At 47.1% G+C, this 15874-nt stretch overlaps 1 protein-coding gene across 1 annotated transcript in view; it reads left to right on the top strand.

The window, feature by feature from the left end:
• triob (trio Rho guanine nucleotide exchange factor b) overlaps positions 1 to 15874 on the top strand; it is a 111223-nt gene that overhangs the window by 70152 nt on the left and 25197 nt on the right. Inside the window, exons 18-33 of the mRNA XM_080541058.1 lie at positions 80 to 194; positions 320 to 435; positions 1363 to 1485; positions 2189 to 2383; positions 2628 to 2734; positions 4042 to 4108; positions 4417 to 4526; positions 4642 to 4711; positions 4909 to 4998; positions 5514 to 5606; positions 6390 to 6501; positions 7222 to 7412; positions 7647 to 7748; positions 8944 to 9083; positions 9706 to 9805; positions 12210 to 12459. Of these exons, the coding sequence (XP_080397184.1) occupies positions 80 to 194; positions 320 to 435; positions 1363 to 1485; positions 2189 to 2383; positions 2628 to 2734; positions 4042 to 4108; positions 4417 to 4526; positions 4642 to 4711; positions 4909 to 4998; positions 5514 to 5606; positions 6390 to 6501; positions 7222 to 7412; positions 7647 to 7748; positions 8944 to 9083; positions 9706 to 9805; positions 12210 to 12459 (1981 nt within the window). The remainder of the gene's footprint in view (positions 1 to 79; positions 195 to 319; positions 436 to 1362; positions 1486 to 2188; positions 2384 to 2627; positions 2735 to 4041; positions 4109 to 4416; positions 4527 to 4641; positions 4712 to 4908; positions 4999 to 5513; positions 5607 to 6389; positions 6502 to 7221; positions 7413 to 7646; positions 7749 to 8943; positions 9084 to 9705; positions 9806 to 12209; positions 12460 to 15874) is intronic.

The raw sequence follows: 15874 nt of genomic DNA on the forward strand, positions 1-15874 counted from the left end.
CCCTCCCTCCCCAGGATTTGTGTGTAGCGTTAGTCCTGTATTTGATACTGACTCTCTGACCCCCCCCCCCCCTCCCAAGGCGTGTACGTTGGCCAGGCGGAATGCCGACGTCTTCCTGAAGTACCTGCACAGGAACAGCGTCAACATGCCTGGGATGCTGTCGCACGTCAAGGCTCCCGAAACGCAGGTCAAGAGTAAGTTACGACCTTCCTCCTCTTCCACCTCGTTCCACGTACTCGTCTGTGTTCTTTTCAGCTGTCCTTTCATTAGCCACATTGGTCTTTGGATTTAAGGGTTAAAAGATTCTTATTTTCGCCAGACATATTGAACGAGCTTCTCCAGAGAGAGAACCGGGTCCTCCACTTCTGGACCATGAGGAAGAGGAGGCTGGACCAGTGTCAGCAGTATGTGGTTTTCGAACGCAGCGCCAAGCAGGTCAGTGTGCCACAACCGGCAGCCATGTTACCATGATCACAAGGTTGGCAGATCGGCGGTTCGAGCCCGGCTGGCCACATGTCGAAGTGTCCTTGGGCAAAGACACTGAACCCCAAAATTGCTCCCAGTGAGCGGGGCCGGCGCCTTGCATGGCAGCTTGCCGCCATTGGTGTGTGAATGTGTGTTTGAATGGGTGAATGAGAGGCCGTTGTAAAGCGCTTTGGAGCAGCTTTGGAGCAGCAAAAAAGGCGCTGTATAAGTGCAGTCCATTTACCATTTATTTATCTGAAGCCTCTGTAGAAAACTGCCCAGCTCTACCCTCTGGTTAGACTCCTGGCTTTGGACCACGGTCAAACCTCATTTGTCTTCCGGATTTTTGGATTTGTTTCCCTTTTTTCCCCATTGGTAATGTAAGCAGTGATGCGGAGGAAATCGGATAGACTAGAGAGAGAGGTTCAACAACAATCGGTAGTCTCACCCACAGCTGTAATTATATGTGCCCTGCAGTTCAGCAAACTGGGTTATTATAGTTGCCTGTGTCTGTCTGTCTGTCTGTCTGTCTGTCTGTCTGCCTCCTGTCTTTGCAAAAACCTTCTCCTCTCATTCGCTCCGTGCTGAATGAGGGCATGTAATGCAGAGAAAAAAAACAAGAATGTTTTCAAGTTATGTTGAAATGTTTGCTCCCCGTGTGGCCTGGTGTGTGTACTACACCTCTCCAGCAGCGGTTTGAGCAGCCAGGCAGGCTCAATTGGTGTGTGAGAGGAAAGCATGTGACCCCTCTCTCTCTCTCTCTCTCCCTCTGTCTCTCTCACTCTCCCTCTCCCCCCCTCTCTCTCTCACTCTCCCTCTCCCTCTCCCCCCCTCTCTCCCTCTCTCTCTCTCTCTCTCTCTCTCTCTCTCTCCCTCCCTTGTTGTGACTGCCCTCAGGCCCTGGAGTGGATCCATGACACCGGGGAGTTCTACCTGTCCACACACACCTCCACGGGCTCCAGCATCCACCACACACAGGAGCTGCTCAAGGAGCACGAGGACTTCCAGATCACAGCCAAGGTGAATCCTTCACACTTCTCTTATGTGATGTCTCCCTGTCAGTCTCATTCAGAATGTTACTGTAAGGACTGCCCAAGTGCTTGATCAATGGTCAATCAGCCCTTAGCCAGTGTATTTAGCTATAAAGATGTAGCTGCAACGTTTGCAGGAAAAGTGCTATACAAATAAATGTTGTTATTATTATTATTATTATTGTTATTGTTATTATTATTGTTATTATTATTGTTGTTATTATTTTAATTGTTATTGTTATTATTATTATTGTTATTATTATTAATATGATATACCAGTCATAGATACCGCTAAACCTGCTAAACACAGACACTGTGTTGGAGAGTGTGTGTGTCCTGCAGAGTGGACGTCCACCGCAGTGCTGTCGGATAGCGAGGTGTCTGTTTTGGCTGTCCTACCCCTCTCTGTCCTGCCCTGTCCTGTCCTGCCCTGGGCTGAACCAGTGTGCTGCTCTTATGCTCCTGACCCAGATGGCCTGTTGTGCTGGCTGCTCTGGTTGCTCCAGGGTTATCGTATGGCAGAAACACTCTATTGTACCTTACGAACCCTGGCACAGTAGGGTTTGGCTTTCCCATGGATGGAACCTCTGGCCCCTCCCTCCCCTCTCCCTAAACACCCCCCCCCCACACACACACCCAAACCCCACCCACCCCCACTCACCCACACTCTCCCTTTTTCATTGTATCGACAGCAAACCAAAGAGCGGGTGAAACTGTTGATCCAGCTCGCCGACGGATTTTGTGACAAAGGGCACGCCCACGCGCTGGAAATAAAGAAATGGGTCACCTCCGTGGACAAGCGCTACCGAGACTTCTCCCTCCGCATGGACAAGTACCGCTCCTGTCTGGAGAAAGCGCTGGGCATATCCTCGGACTCCAACAAGGCGGTGAGTTGTCAGAGAAGTGGGGGGCGGGGGGGCGGTTGGGGAGAGAGAGAGAGAGAGAGAGAGAGGGAGAGAGAGAGAGGGAGCGAGGGAGGGAGAGAGGGGGGGGGTGGGGGGAAGGCGGACTACTGTCTTTGAGTGTTGGCGTGAGAAGGAAGACGGTACGTGTGTCCATGTCGTGCCCCCCCCCCCCCCCCACAGTGCCCCATAATGGCCGCCCTGTTTCCCTCTGTAACAGAGTAAAGGGCTGCAGCTGGACATCATCCCCGCCAGCGCCCCGGGGTCAGAGGTGAAGCTGAGGGACGCTGCTCACGAACTCAACGAGGAGAAGAGGAAGTCCGCTCGCAGGAAAGAGTACGTGTCCACGTGCACCACACAGTACAGCGTCACTGTCGAGCCAAAATAGATAAATACAAATAAAAGTGGCAGTTTGTAGTAGGGCTGTTACGATTATTCGACGTCGTCGACGTCACCGACTACGTCAATACGTCGGTTAGCGTAATATGCGTCGGTTAGTCGTAAACAAACAAAATGGCGTTTTTTTTTTTTTTTTTTAAACCTTTATTTTACCAGGCGAGACAATTAAGTGTATGAGTGAAAAATGGATAGCTACTAGCTAATGTTACACAAGCAATGTAGCTCACCACAGTTCGTATGTCTTGTCTTCTGGTGTTAGTAACGTTAGCTATGTAGCTGGCTAGCTACGGTAGCCTATTGTCATTGTGGTGCGAGCACCTACTGTACGTTATCTAGCTCGTAGCTCGCATGCTACGTTAGCATCAATTTAGCTAATCATAACATAGCAGCGAGAGTAACGTTAGCTAGCTATGTGTTGTGGTGATGGACAGACTTCTAAATGGCCATGTTGGCATTCAAGTTGGCTAAACATAGCAGTGAGGTGGAGACAAATACTTTTTTTTTTTTTTTTTTTTTTTTTTTTTACAGTACAAAAATTATCGTTAGACTTATCGATAAATTAGTCGTTAGACTAATCGAATAACCGATAAAATAATCGCTAGATTAATCGTTAAAAAAATAGTCGTTTGGGACAGCACTAGTTTGTAGTCAAAAAAGGAAGTTGTGCACGTTGACAGGATGACAGATACAGCATTATTATCAGCATTTATATAAGTGTTTAACCTTAACATTTATAGCAAGTGTTTCGTCTCTATAATATCTCCCCTATGATGGAGGGAAAAAAGATCAATAGGAACTGTTCCCATCAGATAAACAAAGAATCTGGTAGTGTGTGTACCACTACTTAACATTATTTCATAATACGCCATGAATATTCAGATACTGTACATGTGCTTGCTTGACATATTTAACTTCAAAGTCGTCGCTTATGAGCCACTGGAGGCTTGAGATAATGAGACAATGTCTGCCCGGCTTTCCCATGCCTTTTGTTTGGGATGTGTGTTTGATGTAGCTCCATGTGTATATTTTCACATTTGGGCCGTACAGTAACACATTGTACTTTCCAAATACAAATACTGTATATACCAAACGTTGTTGTATACGCTGATGCCCTGATGTCCGTGATCCAAGGGGCTTATGTATATGTATGATACTATCTGTCTGTATACCTTTACAAACAGGCCCAAACAAAAGCAGCCAGTGTTGTGCTGTACAGTAACGCCACACCTCGAATGTCTTTTCAGGTTCATAATGGCCGAGCTCATTCAGACAGAGAAGACCTATGTCAGAGACCTGCGGGAGTGTATGGATGTAAGTACTAGAACGCTCCTTCCTGCACGATGGCTCCTCCTTATGCTAGCTCCCATGGGGATCGGTTTCTCCGTGAGTGAAAAGCAGTGACAAGTACATGTCATTTGAGCAACAAAAAAAATATGTATCGCCAAAGGGCAACGACTTCATTGTGAGGCCGTCAAACTTGTCAAACCTCTGCTGCCTGATAGACCAATGATAGAGGTGCATTACACTCAACTTTTTAGCCTTTGTATTTTGTCTATTGCTTGTTACAGTAAAATAGGGTATGCTCAACAATGTTATTTTGGTCTGTGTGCTGTGGACAGACATACCTGTGGGAGATGACCAGTGGGGTAGAGGAGATACCCCCAGGCATCGTCAACAAAGAGCACATCATCTTCGGCAACATGCAGGACCTTTACGAGTTCCACCACAAGTGAGTGTTCGGTTGCCCCCTTTCTGACCCGGCGGTAAGGTGACCTGTCCGAACAGAGAGCGTATCGCTTACTCCGTCTCTCGTTTAACTCTCTCCCTCTCTCTCTCTCTCTCAGTATTTTCCTGAAGGAGTTGGATAAGTACGAGCAGTTGCCTGAGGATGTGGGCCATTGCTTCGTCACCTGGGTGAGTGTCTCTCTTCCTGAGAGAGAACCAACAATGACTACGGCTTTACGTCAGACAGATGTTTGCCGTGTCTCATAAATGATTTCACTAATTAGAATAGAATTTTTTACTGTTAGAATGTTGAATTGCTTCCATAAAGTGGTAAATGTTGAATTAATAGTAAAAAAACAACAACAACATATTGTCTCCCTTTGCAGGCGGATAAGTTCCAGATGTATGTCAACTACTGCAAGAACAAGCCAGACTCTAACCAGCTTTTACTGGAGCACGCCGGGCCCTACTTTGATGTCAGTGACTATCATCATCCCTACTGGCTTTCGCTATGCTATAAATACCGTGAAAAGGAAAACAAAGATAAATGAATGGATCCAGACAGATCCCTTGTGCTACTATATCTGACAGGTTTGAATTCATGCGAATTCAAGGCGAAAAAGTATAGATTCTTTGGGGTGTGTTTTGTAAAGTAAAGTTTGAGTTAGACTGAGCTGTTCCTGACTTCATTGTGCGAAAAAGTATTGACTTTTTTTAGCATGTTTTGTTCTGGAGTAAAAGAGTTAGATTTAGCTATTCCTGACTTCCAGGTTTGGCTTGTATTGGAGTGATTGGCTTGTTGGTTGGTTAAGCAGAATGTATAGTGATTATGCAGTTGGGGGTTGGGGGGCAGAGCAGAGCAGAGGGAGCCTGCTGGAGGTTCTCACAGACGACTAGCATCGTCATTGGAGTGTCTGGGATGCTGTCATGCCTTCTGCTTCCCTGTCATGTGCCCTTCAAAGACGACAACTTGTTTTTTTCCGGTTTCCAGGAAATTCAACAGAGACACCGGTTGGCCAATTCCATCTCCTCATACCTCATCAAGCCAGTGCAGAGAATAACTAAGTATCAGCTTCTTCTCAAGGTGCGCTGGCCAAAATGCAAACACTAACCAGACTACACTCTCTGTCATCCAATACGTTCCCACATCATATCACATCACATAGAGGTTCATTCAAGACTTTTCCTAAATAATGTCAAAAAAAAGTTAATTAAAATAGTGACATACTGTACATGCAGTTAAGACTAAACAACTATGTCACAACTACGAGCCACTGTTTGTTGTGGGGTTTTCTGAAAGCTAGCTAATTAAGTGTTATGGAACGAGAAGCTGTGGTATATCGTGGATATCGGCACAGCTAGCGGGGTGGTTAGGCCCGACGCGAAGCGGAGTGTCGTTACACCCCCTAGCTGTGCCGATATCCACGATATACCACGGCTTCTCGTTCCATAACAATTTTATACAACGGTTACCACATTTATCTATCAATATTTCACAGAAGAAAGACAAGACCAACTTTTAATGAATGTATTTGAATGGAACTATGTTTTATTGTAAGTGTATTCATCCGCTGAATAGTTGTTTATCGGTTGCTAAGCAACGGTAATAATGTAACTCCGCTAACGGTAATATTTACAAACGCGGAGTAATATGAAAAGATGGGTCAACATTACATTTAGCCCTGCGTATATCATGGATATCGGCACGGCTGGAACGCAAACTGACCAATAGAGACAATGGGCCGGATATATCCGTTGTATAACGTTGTTTACGTGCTAGCGAACAATGTTTACCTGCTAGCGAACGTTGTTTACGTGCTAGCAAACCTTGTTTGCGAACCTTGTTGACGTGCATGTTCCACCCCAGGAGCTGCTGACGTGCTGCGAGGAGGGGAAAGGAGAAATCAAGGACGGTCTGGAGGTGATGCTCAGCGTGCCCAAGAGAGCCAACGACGCCATGCACCTCAGCATGATGGAGGGTGGGTACTTAACACACAATGCACCTCAGCATGATGGAGGGTGGGTACTTAACACTTGGGTGGGTATGGATGGATGGTGGGTACTTAACACTTGGGTGGATATGGATGGATGGATGGATGGTGGGTACTTAACACTTGGGTGGGTATGGATGGATGGTGGGTACTTAACACTTGGGTGGGTATGGATGGATGGTGGGTACTTAACACTTGGGTGGGTATGGATGGATGGTGGGTACTTAACACTTGGGTGGGTATGGATGGATGGTGGGTACTTAACACACCCGCCGCCCACTTAATTGGAAACCTTAGATTATGTGTTTAATCTTGTCTAGATGTAGTCTGGTATAGTTTTTTGTTGTTGTTGTTGTTTCACAGATAGTGTGTCACACCGTCTGTAGTGACAACGTTTCGAAAATGTATTCCCTTTTGAAATGCTCATTAGCAGGAGAAACAGAAACCCTTTGTCAGAATCAGAATCAGAATAGCTTTTATTACATTATCAATGTACGGATACAAGGAGTACAATTATTGGGTACAGGTTCAATTAGGTATTGGCATTGCAGAAGGAATACAAAATCAATAGTAGAATAAGCAGGATAAAACAATAAAGAATTAGCGGGATATAGACAACAATCAACAACAGCTGTATATACAATAGCGTTGTCTGGGTTGTATGAAGTAGGCTTATATGAATTGACTCTCCTCCTCCTTCTTCCCCAGGGTTCGATGGGAACATCGACTCTCAAGGTGAGCTCATCCTCCAGGAGTCCTTCCAGGTGTGGGATCCTAAGACTCTGATCCGGAAGGGCCGCGAGCGCCACCTCTTCCTCTTCGAGTTGTCCCTCGTCTTCAGCAAGGAGGTCAAAGACTCCAACGGACGCAGCAAATACCTCTACAAGAGCAAACTCTTTGTAAGCACAAAACTACGGCCACCTCACCACTGGGCTGAACACTAACTCAACATCTGCCCTCAGACTTGTTTTGCTAATCGTCTATCGATGTCAACAGGGGGATTGTTGCATCCGCTGGTGTTTTTGGAGCGACGATCTGGTGTTAGGATTTACCCTAACGCATCTATCAGTCTATTTTTCCCTAAATTCTTCTCTATGTAACCATGTTGTTGTTGTTGCTGTTTTTCTCCCAAGACATCGGAGCTGGGAGTCACCGAACACGTAGAGGGGGATCCGTGCAAGTTTGCACTCTGGGTCGGCAGGACTCCGACTTCCGATAACAAGATCGTCTTGAAGGTATCCCCAAAAAAACATAATTCATACGTCACAGTAACCCAACAGATCGACGATTAGTCATTGTTCTCTTTTGTTGCTGAGCCAAATCTGTGTTTTTTTCCTTCAGTGGGTGGAACTTTGATCGTGTTCTAAAAGAAGTATCCCACAACAGTTGGGTGAATTCTGTGAACCTTTTAAGTTCATGCACTTTGTGTGGACAGTTCTTCTTGTCGATGTTGCGTTGTCGTCGTGAGTCACGGCACCTACCGTATGCACGCTGTGTATGGTATGAGTCATTTACATAACACACTGACGACGATCTTAATCTGGCCCTTTATGTAACTGCACACATTTCGGTGATTGTGAAGACAGGCCGAATGAGTCATATGTTAATCCAAAGTGTCCACGCATTCACCACCAAGCACTGAAGAAGTCCTAGAAAATGGCTCCTGGGTAATGACTTGAGATGGCAGAGGAAAAGAAAAAAACATCATTTCCAACATGTAATAGAATGGAATGCTGGTGGTGAATGGCATAAACCTCCATCGATATCCCTCACGCCTCTTGTCAAGACTTTCCGAGTACTCTACGCGTCTATGAAGGCTTCGGTAATGGCTGAATGTGAGCTTTTACGGTGTCGTGTGTAGAAGCCATAACGCCTGAGAGGCGTTTTGATTTATCGTCGACATTGTCACGCGAAGGGGTAGCTGTTAGGCATGACACACAGCCCAGTGCCGGCAAACCCTTACAGAGTGACGATATCGATGCTAAATCACAGCCTCGAGGGCATTATGGCTGTTACACAACCGCAGAAAACTGTGACAAGAAAACAACCCTTTGAGTGTTCCTTGTGTGATAGATTGTGGTGGGTTTCTAGCCCTGCACTGAGACCGTTGTCGAACGGAATGCGAGACACAAACCTACCGTTGTGTAGGAATGTCATAACAGGCGATTGAACCGTGACGTTGCCGTTACGGAATCACGGCTTTGGAACGCCTCTCGGGCCGATCACGACGCTTGTTTTCATCAACCCGTTCTATGATGGACCTTCGAGTCTTATCGAAGGGCTCGATCAACAATGACCGTGGGAATAATATGGAGCAGAAGGTAGATCTGTATCCCAGGCGTAGTCACACATCCCCCGCACAGCAGCGCTGTCAGAGATAAAGAGGATGAATACTATCGTTGATCGTGCGGACGGATATCTCCCCTTCAGGCGTCCAGCATCGAGAACAAGCAGGACTGGATCAAACACATCAGGGAGGTGATCCAGGAGCGGACCATCCACCTGAGGGGTGCGCTGAAGGAGCCGATCCACATCCCCAAAGCCACCACGGCCAAACACAAGGGCAGAAGGTACCGGAACCTCAACCTCAACACACTGTATTTACACCTCAACCTCAACACACTGTATTTACACCTCAACATACTGTATTTACACCTCAACCTCAACACACTGTATTTACACCTCAACATACTGTATTTACACCTCAACCTCAACACACTGTATTTACACCTCAACACACTGTATTTACACCTCAACATACTGTATTTACACCTCAACCTCAACACACTGTATTTACACCTCAACACACTGTATTTACACCTCAACACACTGTATTTACACCTCAACACACTGTATTTACACCTCAACCTCAACACACTGTATTTACACCTCAACACACTGTATTTACACCAACACACTGTATGTACACCTCAACCTCAACACACTGTATTTACACCTCAACCTCAACACACTGTATTTACACCTCAACCTCAACACACTGTATTTACAGTTTATTCTGACCATCACCAGCTGACCTACCACCCTTTTTGTTGTTTACTATATAATAAAGTACATTGTGTGAAAGAAACCGAGCACTTTATGTAACAATTACTGTAGAAACAGTACGATGTTAGCTAATGCGCCCCCGTCTTGACCGAGTCGTGTGTGTGTGTGTGTGTGTGTGTCCTGAAGGGACGGAGAGGAGCTGGACAGCCAGGGTGATGCCAGCAGCCAACCAGACACCATCTCCATCGCCTCCCGCACCTCCCAGAACACACTGGACAGCGACAAGGTGAGTCGTCAAAAGTCGCTCCCTCAAGTGTCCCAGGGTCAGGTGGCTGTACCGACCCGGGGTATACACAGTAAGCCTACGGTATAGCTCTGTTGTGGAGCATTGGCTATCTCCTTGGCTATCCCCTTGGCTAGCTCCTTGGCTAGCTCCTTGGTTAGCTCCTTGGCTAGCTCCTTGGCTATCTCCTTGGCTATCTCCTTGGCTATCTCCTTGCCTAGCTCCTTGGCTATCTCCTTGCCTAGCTCCTTGGCTATCTCTAGAGGTCATGACACCGTGACTGTTCGAAGGACCCGTGGTGTCGCTTATCAGGCGTTGTGGTAGAAGAGGGTCTTGTCAACGCGTGTCACCGTAACCGGCTGAATGCAGTTCACCGTGTTGTTGTTGTTGTTGTTTTTGAAGGAGCAGCAATTACCCGGCTAATGAGAAATGGGTATTTTAAGACCCTCAATTCAATTTGACTGGTTTCCTGTGAATAGATTATACTATGTTTAGTTGAAGCCCCTTTTCCTTCATCTCAGAGACGAATTTGAGAGACAAACGGCTTTATGTTTTTAACAGACAGTTATGGGTTTTTATCGGGGATAATAGCGGCACGTAAGGGTTTCGAGCTTCTACTTCACAGTCGGAGCTATTGTCTCACACGAACCGTCCACCCTGGAGCATGTTTTTGAACTAGTGCAGTTCTTCTGCTCGACTGTGCACGGTACGCCTCGTTTGAAAACATTGGGTTGAAAATTCACTTACTGTATGTACTCTCTCTCTCTCTCTCTCTAAGTATCCTTAGACAGTGCATCTCTGTTCTGCCAGAATAAACAACATGGAACATGTGAGGTTCACAGAGAGGTGAAGATGTGAGAAAGTGGAGAGTCTCACGTCAATCTCTTCCACCGACCTAATTGGCCGTGGTTCCTTTAATTCAGGACAGACACAGTCGCTCGCTCTCTCTCTCTTTCTCTCTCTCACTCTCCCTGGCTGTGTATGACGCCTCTCCTTGTGTGATATGTGTCTCCTTAGAGGCAGCAGTGACAGCAGTGAATATGAGTGTGTGTCAACAGCCTCAGCCTCCCACTGTAGCACTCCTGTCCGCCAGGTCTCTCCCTCTCTCTCTCTCTCTCTCTCTCTCTCTCTCTCTCTCTCTCTCTCTCTCTCTCTCTCTCTGTCTAGCCTCTTCACAGAAGATGCACGGCTAGTCGACGAGAGAGCAGTGCTTTAGCTGGCTATAGAGTACCGGTTACCAACACAGGGGTCAGCGGACTGACGTTTAGTTTGTAGGCGGACGTTCGGTGAAGGGTTAACGCGGTTCAGGCTGTTATCTAAGGGGGAAGGCGGAGTCGTTCGGGGGTCACGTCTGGAGCCTAAGGTATGAAGGATCGAAGGACGGAGGGCAGAATGGAGGAGAATAAACACTCGGGTCCTGTGGCTCAGCTCTTGAGCTCGCTGGCTTCGCCGCACTATCGCTGGGTACGTAGCGTTAGCGTTTGAATAACCTTTGACAGTCGGTGTTGTTTTGAACGCTGCTCGGTAGTCGTAGTCATAATGTTAGGGGCAGGAGCCCGGGAGCGTAACACAGTCCATCACAAAACCTCCCTGACTGATTTCCTGGTTTTAAAAAAAGGTGTATAGATATTCGTCGGTTAGAAACGGTTTCTTCCTCTTCCCATCTCCTGGTTCAAGTCTCTGCTTCAGACTTTCTTTTCTAGTGACACGTATGTCGAGAGGGTCTGAATGCGAGTGACTCACCGGTTTGGCCTGTGCTGTTCGCTGGCGTTGTGAAACAGCACCGTGGAGAATACAGCGGGAGCTGTACACTATGTTGGTTTGAGAGGCGTACACTGTACTGTGGATTAGAACGCTCTCTTTCTTTCCGGGCCTTGTGACTTGAGACCTTGTCTCTCGGAAAAAACCCTAATGACCGACAAGTGGTAAATCAGCAGTTCTAAGAACCTGACTTGACTAACTGACCCGTACTGAAACGTGTCGTGTGTGTGTGTGTGTGTGTGTGTGTGTGTGTGTGTGTGTGTGGTCAGGAAGACCGTTGTAAGTCACTGAGGACTTTATTGATCGGGCTTGAACATTTCAAAAATGATTCGCCTGATTCGATTATCTAATGAAATGTTACGGTATGGTTCAGAGTACTCTGTACACCCTAACGAGGAGCTCTGTCTGTCCGTTGTGTGTTTTATGGAAAGTGGTGTTATTCCTGACTGGGATTTTCCCTCTCTCTCTCTACCTCTCTCTCTCTCTATCTCCCTCCCTCTCCCTCTCTCTCTCCCTCTCCCTCTCTCTCTCCCTCTCTCTCTCCCTCTCTCTCTCTCTCTCTCTCTCTCTCTCTCTGTCTGTCTTTATCTCTCGCTCTCTCCCTCTCCCTCTCTCTCTCTCTCCCCCCCTCTCTCCCTCTCCCAAGCTGTCTGGAGGCTGTGAGCTGACGGTGGTCATCCATGACTTCCTGGCCGGTAACGGGAGCGGCGCGGAGCTGACGGTCCGCCGGGGCCAGACGGTGGAGGTCCTGGAGAGGCTCCATGACAAGCCTGACTGGTGCCTGGTGAGGACCACCGACCGCTCCCCCGCCCAGGAGGGGCTGGTGCCCTGCGCCACGCTCTGCATCGCCCACTCTCGCTCCAGCATGGAGATGGAAGGCCTCTTCAACCACAAAGGTAAAGACGTTGGGATGGATATACCGGTACCTGGACACACACACACACACACACACACACACACACACACACACACAAACACACACATTTATACACACACACACACTTATACACACACACACACACATTTATACACACACACACGCACATTTATACACACACACACGCACATTTATACACACACACGCACATTTATACACACACACACATACATTTATACACACACACCGTTATACACACACATTTATACACACAGTTATACACACACATTTATACACACACACACACACACATTTATACACACACACACACACACACACAGTCATACACACACACACAGTTATACACACACACACACACATTTATACACACACACACACATTTATATATACACACACACACATATATTTAGACATACACACACACACGCACACACACACAGTTATGCACACACATTTATACACACACACACACATTTATATACACACACCAGTGGCGGCTGGCCGATAGAGGGCGCTGGGGCGCCGCCCCCACCTTCACTTCCACCTTCAGTTGCGATTTGTAAAAGTTTTTTTTTTAAACATTGTTTACTCACAAAATGCGGCTGATATTCTGTCGGCGCCTATCAGCATTCATTAAAAATCCTCCAATACAATAAACATTTTTATCTGTGTGTGTGTGTGTGTGTGTAAAACTCACTGTTAAAATACGTAGGGGGAGAACGCGGGGCGCCGTGTCAATGCAAGTCTATGCCAGGACGAATACTTTTCGTTTACACGTGAGCTGTAGCAGCGCTCCAATTGGCTGTCTCTATTTCTTGGCCAGGACGCACATTTGTGCGCCCTGGCCAAGAAATCTCCGGTTGTATTGCAGACAATGCATTATGCTGAGGACTCCCGACTTCCGGTATTCCGGACTTCGGGCTTCCGGAGTATTTTAAATGAACATTCGTAATGTCTGTCTCTGATGTTCATGGTCAATTAAATCAGCCTATTTTGTGCAACTAATAATGTTCCCGCTAATGGGTTAACCAAGCAGCCTCGCACCTAACGTGCAAGCACCTATCTTCGAACTATTCATAGCAATATGCGCGGGACAAGGCGGAGGTACGGGTAAACACGGCTCATGTTCTGTCATCAAAGGTAAGAGTTGGTTTTCTTTAACTCAGCTGATGCATTGTTGTGTTTCTGACATGGTCTGGTTGTGTTACAGACATGGTCTGGTTGTGTTACAGACATGGTCTGGTTGTGTTTCTGACATGGTCTGGTTGTGTTTCTGACATGGTCTGGTTGTGATACAGACATGGTCTGGTTGTGTTTCTGACATGGTCTGGTTGTGTTTCTGACATGGTCTGGTTGTGTTTCTGACATGGTCTGGTTGTGATACAGACATGGTCTGGTTGTGTTTCTGACATGGTCTGGTTGTGATACATCATTGAATGTGTTGACCACCATCACTCTCCATCATCATCCATCATGTGTCTATGAAATAGATAGTACTGTACTACTGACTGCAGCATTCATCTCTGCTCATTGATGTAGCCATGTCACACAGACACATAGTACACATATTCATCTGCTACCTTTATTAACCTGAGTGTAGCTGTGAGGCCTGTACTAGCCTTGTTGACTAGACTTCCTCCTTGTCTGACACTGGGTATTGGACCGTACCGACGTCCATAGACCGGTCACTCTTCCACCTCAGTGTCTGTAGTTGACAGGGTAACTTCTCCATGGCCACACACGGTCATTTTAAGGGTGAAAGTTGAAATTATACAATGGTAACGCGGGGAAAAAATCGTGCACGCGAAAAAAAAATCGCGCGCGCGGAAGAGAACTCCCCCGCCACACTGCTGTGCCCCACCCAAAGAAATGTGCACCAGCCGCCACTGACACACACACACATGTATATATACACACACATTTATATATACACACACTCACAGACACACATATTTAGACATACACACACACACATACCAGGTGTGTGTGTCTCTGTAGTGGTTGATCCTGGGTGAGGGGGGGGGATGCAGGCCCGGGGGGTTTCCAGCGTGCTCTCACAGTGTGGAATCCCAGATGCTCCTCGGGTCTGCCATCAGCAGAGAGACAGGCGTTGATGAGTCACGTGTTGTCGTCAAACCCGTGTTTATTACCCCCCCGTCCTTCTGACCGCACAGCAGCGCGACATCATTCTCCAAAAAGGAAACGAAGGCTCTGCTCCTACGACCCGACCCCTCGCCCCCAGAACCCCAGGAGGGGATCACATCAAAGGAAGCCCGAGGTGGCACGAGGTCCGCTTCTGTTGTCACACAACACCTCCTCTCTGTAATTAGCGCCTGTACTGGCTGTTTCCATAGCGATAGTCTCTCCCAAACGATCGGGCTGTCCGTTTTTTCGCAGTCGCAGAGCAAGACTTTAATAGGGCTTTATTCTAGGCTACACATCGCAAAGCGCAACCGCGTTTCCTACACGTATTAAGACTGTTTTCTGTTATTCGAAACAGTCCCTATCTACTGGAGTTCCTTCTTATCTTGTTGTCTTATACTGTAGTTTGAGGGTTTTTTTCTCGTAAATCCTAATTGTTATCGTCGTAACGGGACTTTCTCGGACGGATTTCTTCCGAGTTGTAGTTTTTTTCTCATGAAGCTTTGTGGTCAGTGAATTGAAAACTGGGACTGAATCGGGTTCATCTAAAAAGCTTCCTGTCGGCAGGGGTTCTGGGTAGAGCTGCTCATATGAGGAGGAAGATTACTGCTGCTGGTCCCTGGCCCTTTGTGCTTCAGCCAGCGGAGCATGTAGCTAGCCCTTGTTCCGGGGCCAGGGGACAGATCCGGGGACAGATCCTGGAACTCCCCCACCCCCCCCCCCCCCCGCCGGTCTTACTGTCACCCAGATGACCGGCCCAGAATGGGAGCAGGAGACTGGACAAGGAGCTGGAGGCATTGTTGACCTTGTAAAATGTCTGGTCTGGGTCCGATGCAGCCTAGCGGGAACTTTAGAAGAGGGGTAGAGGTTGTTAACAAAGTTCAAAGTTCCATTTAAGTGTGAAGCTGTTATTGGAATGTTGCTGTTGTTTAATGAGGAGCTGTCACTGCCTGTGTGAGCCCGTAGGTTCTTAGGAAATACGGTTGTATGTGACATTGCTAGGTGTGTACATTAAACCACTAGAATGTGTGTTTTAGTACTGTAGCACTTAAGCCTTTTATGAACTCTGGAGTATGAAATGCCACACTGACCGTGGCTGTGAATATGCAGTGTAATTGGAAGTATAAATACAGCTCATAGAATGTGTTAAACAGCTCCCTTCTGTTGCTGGTCGGCGACTGAAGAGAACTGCTATTTTATCTCACATTCAACTAGCTTCTGTTATTTTACCTCGCATTCAACTAGCTTCTGTTATTTTACCTCACATTCAA

This window comes from Nansenia antarctica (assembly GCF_963989245.1).
Source record: "Nansenia antarctica genome assembly, chromosome: 10".
NCBI lineage: Eukaryota > Metazoa > Chordata > Actinopteri > Argentiniformes > Microstomatidae > Nansenia > Nansenia antarctica.